This window comes from Lathamus discolor, chromosome 6 (assembly GCF_037157495.1).
Source record: "Lathamus discolor isolate bLatDis1 chromosome 6, bLatDis1.hap1, whole genome shotgun sequence".
In the NCBI taxonomy this organism is placed as follows: Eukaryota; Metazoa; Chordata; class Aves; order Psittaciformes; family Psittacidae; genus Lathamus; species Lathamus discolor.
Window position 1 is genome coordinate 38,652,934 of NC_088889.1, and position 8,106 is coordinate 38,661,039.

Here is an 8,106-nt window from a genome sequence, read left to right on the forward strand (position 1 = left end):
ACAGCAAAAGCCAGGGCACACAAAACCATGAGGGACTATAAACAGGGAGACTTGGTTGAGCATGTTTAGTAACTGTCTCATTTGCACTTGAAAGAGCATGAGGATTTGACACCGGATAGTCATTCTTAAATTCCTAATTTTACAGGAAGAAAACCACAAAACAGCCTAACCTCAAACAAAAAAGCAATCTAACATACGCGAGCAGACTAGCAAAAATCACTGTCATGGAAATTATAAATGGTACTCACATCTGTGGGATCAGTTAGCCCTTCCTAATATTTAAGGCAGATACAGCACAAAAGCACCATTACCTCCATAAATATATTAGGCCTTAAAAAGTCATAAACTTCTCAGGAAACCTTGCACCAGCAACATCACTGAAGCTATACTGTGACAGCACAGCAACCAGATCATCTCTCTGGCATCAGTGACATTTTATAAACATGGCTGTGATACCACACACACACTTTGGGACTTCTGAATCAGTACAGCGGGTGTTAGCTGAAAGATATCAGAGATTCACAGAGAAGCATTATCAAGGCTTTCAGAAAGCCCCTGCATAACCACATTCCTTCAGTGACATGGCACTTTTCCTGTTTCTCCATCCTGCCCATTTACTTTTACACATAGCATTATCCCAAAGTTTGGGAAAAAACACATTTCTAAATTTAATTTTATTAAGAAAAATGTGTACTTTTCTCTGTGCATGCTCAGCTACACCTCTCTGTACATCTATTCAAAAGGATGACAGGGCAGACCTTTAAAAAGAACTGAATCAATTGTAATAAAAATCTCTTTAGCACCTAGTTAGGTTTGCTTAAAAGCAATGTATGCACTTCCAGAGCTGCTAGCTCATGAAACCAAGACTTTGAAAATCTTCTAAAGTCAGCTTTGACTCAGTTGTTCTGAAAGCTGTAATGGGTGATTACTGTGGAAAAACAGAGCTAAGCTGCAGTTACTCACACAAACCAAATGATACTAGATGCTTTATGGTCTACAGACACTGAGTCAGGATCTGTGACTGGGGTCCCAGGTAAGAACTACCTCCCTCTTGCTTGCCCCATCATCTGGGGTTTCCTCATTCTGCAGTGCTCACTACCCCAAGCAAAACTGGAGGGACAGAGAGAAGAAAAGCCCATAAAGAGGCAATGTGCCTATAACCTTCCCCTTCCCTCTGATTTCTGCCAAAAGCAGAGATGAGACTCACTAACTGGCTGCAGCTCACCTGCAGCAGTAATACTACACCTCCCAAAGTCACCCTTACTACATGAACAATTAAAAGTAGGTGTGTTCATTGAGCCCTGTTGCTCCTCCCACCCTTACAATAACCACATTAACAGGGATGGCAGAATCCACACAAAGAAGGATTTATAATACTAAAAATGGTTTTGATGTTTTCTAACCAATAAAGTAACTTTTTAACAGAAGGCAAATACAAGCTGTAATGAGAGAACAGATGCAAAAAGAAAAGCAGTAACAAGCTAGAAGACGAGACAGAATTTTACATAGCTGAAAAAAAAAAAAAAAGGCAAGGGAACACAAGCTGAAACCTCAGGAGAGGTATTGAGATTTTTTTTTTTTTTTTTAAGATTTTATTATTATTGATACCAAGTCCCGAGTCTGGAAGCTGGAGAACCCCAGAACCACCTTGTAGCAAAGAATAAATACACAAACCAGAGACCTAAGGACAGCCTATCCTTTAAGAGGAGAGTAAAGGAATTAAAACCATTGGTTCACACTACAAAATACCCTGCTTCATTCAAGGAAGGCTGACCTTCAGATGAATTCTGTGCTACGGAAGTGAAGAATATTCTGCCAGGCACAGACATGGGTGAGCAAAAATCCACCTACTAGCATTCTAGGAGTAGAATTGAAGAAGAGATTCCCCATGATCACCCTGGGGATCCTTTCTAATCCACAAGGAAGATATTCAGTTTAAGTAATCAGCAAATTAATGGTGCAAAGCCTGCATCGTAGTGAAAGGCAGATGAAATTACAGCTCATGAAAGGTAAAACAACATAAAAAATAAGCAACTTACGTTGCCTGCATTGAAACTAAATGTATTAAGTACTACTGAAGCTAGAAGATACATAGCTGGACCAATCAACAGCTATCTTATTCATAAAGTAACTGAACCTCCTGACAAGGGAGAAACAGCATTACCAAAAATAGCATTAACCATTTCAATTGTCAAAGGGCTCCTTTGACATTATCACCCCACACACTCAGAGACTTTTGTGTTATCCAGTAAGACTACTGCAGTCTAAACAGATAACCTGCTATACCAAATAGGAATCATAGCAAAGGGTAAGACGCCCAACTCCTCAGATGCTCATATAAAATACCAGAGGAAGGTCTGTTGAAACTATTCCAGCTGAATGACATTCACTGTATCTCAGACCTCTAACAGTGAAAGTCACCTCTGACATTTCTAGTCATCTGTTTCTTGAACTTACTGTTACAAGCCAAGCAGGGCAAGCGTATTCAGTTTCATCTGATAAAGAAGAACTCTCACAGAACTCTGCACTAATTAAGATATAACCATTTAAGCCACATGAGAATACGCAGCTCAAAATGCAGACCAGTGAAATAGCAGCGACTGAAAAACTGGCTACTTTTTAAAAAAGTGGAGGACAACTGTAAATCAAACCAGGCATCAAACAAGCAGGAAAGAACACATAAGTTATGCGTAAACAATTTAATTTGACTAACAGGAGTCATGGGGCATTCAAAATAGGAAAGCCAGGGTTACAGAAGTAGAGGTAACCCTATGGGAAAAAGAGGAGAGGAAGTTAGCTGTAAAGAACAGAGATGTATGAGAAGCAAGAAACAGAAAAAAAAAAAATGCAAATCCATGGCCAAAAAGTCTGGGACAGCAGGAAATACATGTAAGAGTGTGGAATCCAGATAACAGTACTCAACCATTCACAGACAAAAGCAATGAAGATGGATAAAACATTCAATACATTTGTTCTAAATTTGTCAAGAATATTTATATAGACATTTATATAGGCAAAATAAGACAGTTCATAGGAATTTAAGAAACAAGGCATTTAACTCAGTAATTATTTATTTATCAAACTACCCCATGTAAATCAATTGCTCAGAAATCAGTTTTATCATTGCAGTAGTACCTCGATGAATAAACTTTGCAAAAGATACCAAATCCCACCTGTCACTTTGCCTGATGAATTCTAATGCAAAATTAACATGAAGTGTGCTGTAAACTGGTTCAATAACAGACCTCACAGCATAATTACAAAGTCACTCAATAGCTACATTTGTCATGGAGTGCTGCAGGAATCACACTGGTCCTGTACAGCATTTTACCAATAACTTGGATGAAAACAGAAGCCTTTGAAATATAAAGTATTTGAGACGGGACATGGAAGAGGACAGCTGGAAGGAAAAGTTAAGTTTCCAACACAGTGAAGCAGAACTGTTTCTCACAGTCAATACAGGTAAAAAGTTTAAAGATACTGTAAAAAAAATAACAAAAAAACAACCAACCAACCAAACAAAAAAGACATTGCACATTGAGAACAGGAAACGTCATGAAACCCAATCTTGATAAGAACTTCAAATCATGACTGAAACAGTAGTTTTATTAATAAATTAATAAATAAATAAATAAATAGCAAGACTTCTACCGGAAGCCTCATCCTGCCATCTAGAGGAGACTCATCAGCAGTGGGTTTAATCCTGGTTTTGATAGCCAGGACTTTCAATAAACAGTCAAGTTCAATTTCTACTATTAAATTTCAATACACAAAGATATAATCAAATCCAATACCTCTGGACCAAAACCACAAGTCCCTTAACTTTATTAAAAAGGAATTTTGGATTTCATTTCTTGTTTTCTTAATTATCTAAGTCTGTAACAGAAAAGAACTTAAAGACAGTACGAAGAAAAATAGTCCTGAGAAGCTCTGTTCAAACTTTGCATCTCATTTTCTGTGAAATTTTTAAGATAAACATATGACACACAAAGCATTCAATGTATTACAACATAACAGACTTCAGTAACAAGAAGTTACAAACATGGAGAGGTTTCACAAAGCTTGAAAATCCAAGATTTCAGTTACTATAGACTAGGTGTTATAACTGCTGGACCTGAAGATATTTCATTGTTCACTCTGTCTTCTTTCTGTATTTATTTGTTCTCAGCAAAAATAAATGGAAATGCATGCAACAAATATTGCTAATGAAACAACAACCTTGTCAGCCTTAATGTAACTCAGGCTCTGCTTCCACTCCATTTAGCAGAACATTTAGCTGTCTGACATTTAACCCTATAGCTTAACTGAGAAAACAAACCATCATCCAATCTCTGCATTTGACTCAGTTTTATATTGTTATAGTTTAATTTCTACTCCATTAAATGCTTTACACAGCTGTAACATGTTAGCACTGAAAGCAAAACAAACTTGCAGAGAGTATGATAAAATAGGCTTAACGATCTGTGCATAAGGAAGCATTAGGATATCCTATGTTTACAGTGAAGAAGATTCTAAATGTCTGTTACTGCTTTTTTGCTACCCACTGAAAGGAAGGTGAAAGACCTGTAAGTTTTAAAACTTTCGGTGCTTTCTGTAGCCCAAGAATAACTGCAACTAAGGTCTAACTAGAGCAAAACTAAGCAGAAAATAATTAAACGAGTCAGTATGTACAGGTTGCATTTGAAAGAAACGCAATAAATACTCTTGACATCCTCAAAGCTGAATCAACCTGTTAACACTGGAATCCTAAATGTGATGGTGAAAGCAGCTTCTTTGTGAGAAAAAAAGATAAAAATTGGCGGCTTGTAAGACGGACGAAGGTCAACTTTAGTACTAAACAACACCACCTCCCAGCACAACTGGGGGGGGGGGGAGGGAAAAGAGGCAAAAAACCCCCACAGAAAACAGGTACAGAAGCAGAAAAATGTGACAGGAGAATCCTATACACAAGTGGAAGTTACCCTATGCATGAAGTTTGACAGAAGCACTGCCACAAGTATTCCAAGAAATAGCTTCAGCATCTGAGCAGGAAATTAAGCAAAGTGATCCGATTTATCTCAGGCAACATTAAGTCAGGATCAGAAGTTTATGTGCCACTAGACAACACCAAATTGACATGTGACCACTTGTTATCTCTGCATGGTTGCCCCATGCAAGTAGGCTGTAAGTTGAAGATGCAAGCTTGCACTCTCATCCTGTTTTGGAAGGCCACTGTGACTGTCAGACACTTGCCAAATCTGTCAACACACTTTTACAGCAACAGATGTACCCTGACCGCATGTTTTAGTGGTAAGACTTGCAATGCAGTCAGTCACACCTGTGTACAGCACTTACATTCATCCAGTCCCAGCTGATAAGCCAGGTTCTGCAGGCCACGAACTTTTTCCATCAGGTTAGCGGTAGTGAGGCTCCCCAACTCTAAGAAGAGAGAAAAGTGGGAATTTTAACACTGTCTATAGCCATCTAATGATAGTTTACCTGTTTAATACTTCACAGAGCACTTCTAAGTCATACTTCTGACAAGATCTATTTCCAGTGAACAGAGCATGTTCTACATTCAGGTTGATGGCACACCTGATATTAACATACTGAGAAAAGACCAGCTTTTTCTGTTGAAAAAGACAGCCACTGATCTGTTTCATACTGTAATCTGCTACAATTGCAATGAGCTAACTTGCCCCGTATTTTGGAAGTTCTTGTAAATTCATTTTGCTATGTGAACAAGCTATAACAGTATGCAAGGGAACGTACATTAATATTATGAACATTAATAATGTGTGTTTAAGCACATTTCTTGCAGAAAGTCAAAGTTAATTTGTCCCACTTTGTAACAGTTTATCTGCAATTCACAAAAAAGGCAGAACATGCTCAAGGATGTTTACTGCAAACTAATAGCTGTAACATGCAGCAAATCTACATGCTAGATAGCCCTTCTGCAACTTGCTCATACAGACTTACTATTTGATTAGACATTTTAGATCTATGAGTGAAGGTGCATGGTCACCGAATCTCTGAACATTTCAATCAATAAGTCTATACTGCTCACCATGTTTGATCAGCTAAGCTCCACCAAAAAATTCATGCCACCTCTCAAAATACAAGAGACACCCACTATACTTACAAAGCAAGAGACTGGTAAGCATGGTAACTGAAATCTATTTTTACATTACACTGTTCCAGCTGGTTCCTCCATGCTTGTTTTGAAAAGTCAGCCTGACATTTGGATATTCTCTTGGAGATAACTGGATTCATGAAAAATGTATCTCATTAATGGGACAGAGAGACTCCTGAGCAGGAGATTCTGCAAATGTGAAGGCTAGAGATCTGAGGCCACAGCACCACCTCCAAAACATTTAAAGAACATATTTTAAGCCTCTTAAGAAAGTATTGAATTCCCATCTGCTTTGGAGACTTTACTTTCTACCCACAATGTCCATACTCACCCTTTAACATGTCAATATCGTCATTTTCCAATTCAGCCATCCACTTGGGAGGAGAACTTGTAATTGGCTGTTTTGGGGAAAAAAAAGTCCATACTCAGATGCATTTTTAGAGTTCTACAGAGAAGTCCCTGACAGCAAAACTCCAAATACTCTGTAGAAATATTTTTATATCTAATCTTGTTTGCTAGCTTTCCTCAGACTTTTTTAGAGTTAAAAAAAGCACACTATCACCCACAAGCCAAAGCCAGTACAAAAATCATAACACAGAATCACAGAATGGTTTGGCCTGGAAAGGACCTTAAAGCTCATCTAGTTTCATCCCCCCTGCTACAGACAGGAGCACCTTCCACTAGACAAGGTTGCTCAAAGCCCTGTCCAACCTGGCCTTGAACCCTTCCAGGGATGGGGCAGCCACAGCATCTCTGGGCAACCTGTGCCAGTGCCCCAGCACACTCACAGTAAAGAGCTTCTTCCTTATATCCAGTCTAAATCTATTCCTTTTCAGTTTAAAACAGTTCCCCCTTGTCCTGTCACTACACACCCTGGTAAAAGTTCCCACTCCAGCTTCCTTGTAGGCCCTCTTTAGGCACTGCAAGGAAGGGGGAAAAGAAAGGGGGGGGGGGGAGGGGGAAGAGAAGAAGGCGGGATTTCCTAAAGTTTAAAACCTTTTATTTCTTCCAAGATGCAATTCTCAATCACAGCTGCACAAGGTATTGAAAAAATACAGAAGAGACATCAAACGCACAGGGATTACACTAGCACATACTGAGGCTATACTCGACATACACTTCATGGAACAAACATTTGCAGCCCGCAGGAGGAAACAGCGGAGCTACCATCAGACGGGAAGCGGGGAACGCGACAGGCAAAGCAGCGATCGACCACTCACGCTTTTGAAGGAGGCGGCGAATTCGGCAACCCCAGGCACTACCAAAACAAAAGGAAGGGCAGCGATGGGTGAGCGCCTCTGGCGGCAGTGTCCCGCACCCGCCCGGCCTCTGTGGACGTAGGTCCGCACCGCACAGCCACCCGCCGAAGAGCCGGGCCTGGCCGGGTCTCCCCTCCCGCCCCGCAGCAGCCAGGCCGCCGCGGGCTCGCCAGACTTACACTGCTCTGGCCACAGGTCTGGGGAGGCGCGGTCCAGCTTCTCGAAGCTCAGAAGCGAGGCCTCCAGATCAGCGCCTGCAAGAGAGTAAGGGGTAAAGCACGGCACAGGCCTCGCCACCGCAACGAGACAGCACCGGCAACACTGCCCGCCTCACCATCCGCGGGAGCCGCCATCTCGCCCGCCTCACGTGACGCGACGCCGTTCCCCCCACCCCCACGTGACCCCGCCCGCGCGGCAGAGCCCGAGGGAAGCGAGCGACAACAAACCACACCCCGAGCCCCACGTGTCGCTCTCGCCGCCGCCGCTGGGAGGCGTCCCCGGGGGCGGTGCTTGGCCAATCGCGGCCCCGGAGGTCGGTGGGCGGCTGAGCTCTCGCGGCCAATCCACGGCCCGGCACGGGGGGCGTGCGGGAGGGGGACGGGGCCACCGGTTCGCGGACGGCGATTGGCCGCGCGGCGCGAGAGCCCCGCCGGAGGGGGTACCGCTGCGGCAGAGGCAGGTGCTCGGGAGGCCAATGAGCGCGCGGGGGCGGGGCCTCGGGAGGGCGGGGGCGGG

General features: G+C 42.3%; 1 protein-coding gene across 1 annotated transcript in view; it reads right to left on the reverse strand.

Moving 5' to 3' along the window:
- Positions 1 to 7,767, reverse strand: part of LIN52 (lin-52 DREAM MuvB core complex component) — a 44,961-nt gene extending 37,194 nt beyond the window's left edge. The window contains exons 1-5 of the mRNA XM_065686161.1: positions 7,706 to 7,767; positions 7,551 to 7,625; positions 7,333 to 7,370; positions 6,444 to 6,510; positions 5,335 to 5,418 (exon numbers count right to left, since the gene is read on the reverse strand). Coding sequence (XP_065542233.1) covers positions 5,335 to 5,418; positions 6,444 to 6,510; positions 7,333 to 7,370; positions 7,551 to 7,625; positions 7,706 to 7,724 — 283 coding nt within the window. The 5' untranslated portion in view covers positions 7,725 to 7,767. The remainder of the gene's footprint in view (positions 1 to 5,334; positions 5,419 to 6,443; positions 6,511 to 7,332; positions 7,371 to 7,550; positions 7,626 to 7,705) is intronic.
- Between the last annotated feature and the right edge of the window lie 339 nt (positions 7,768 to 8,106).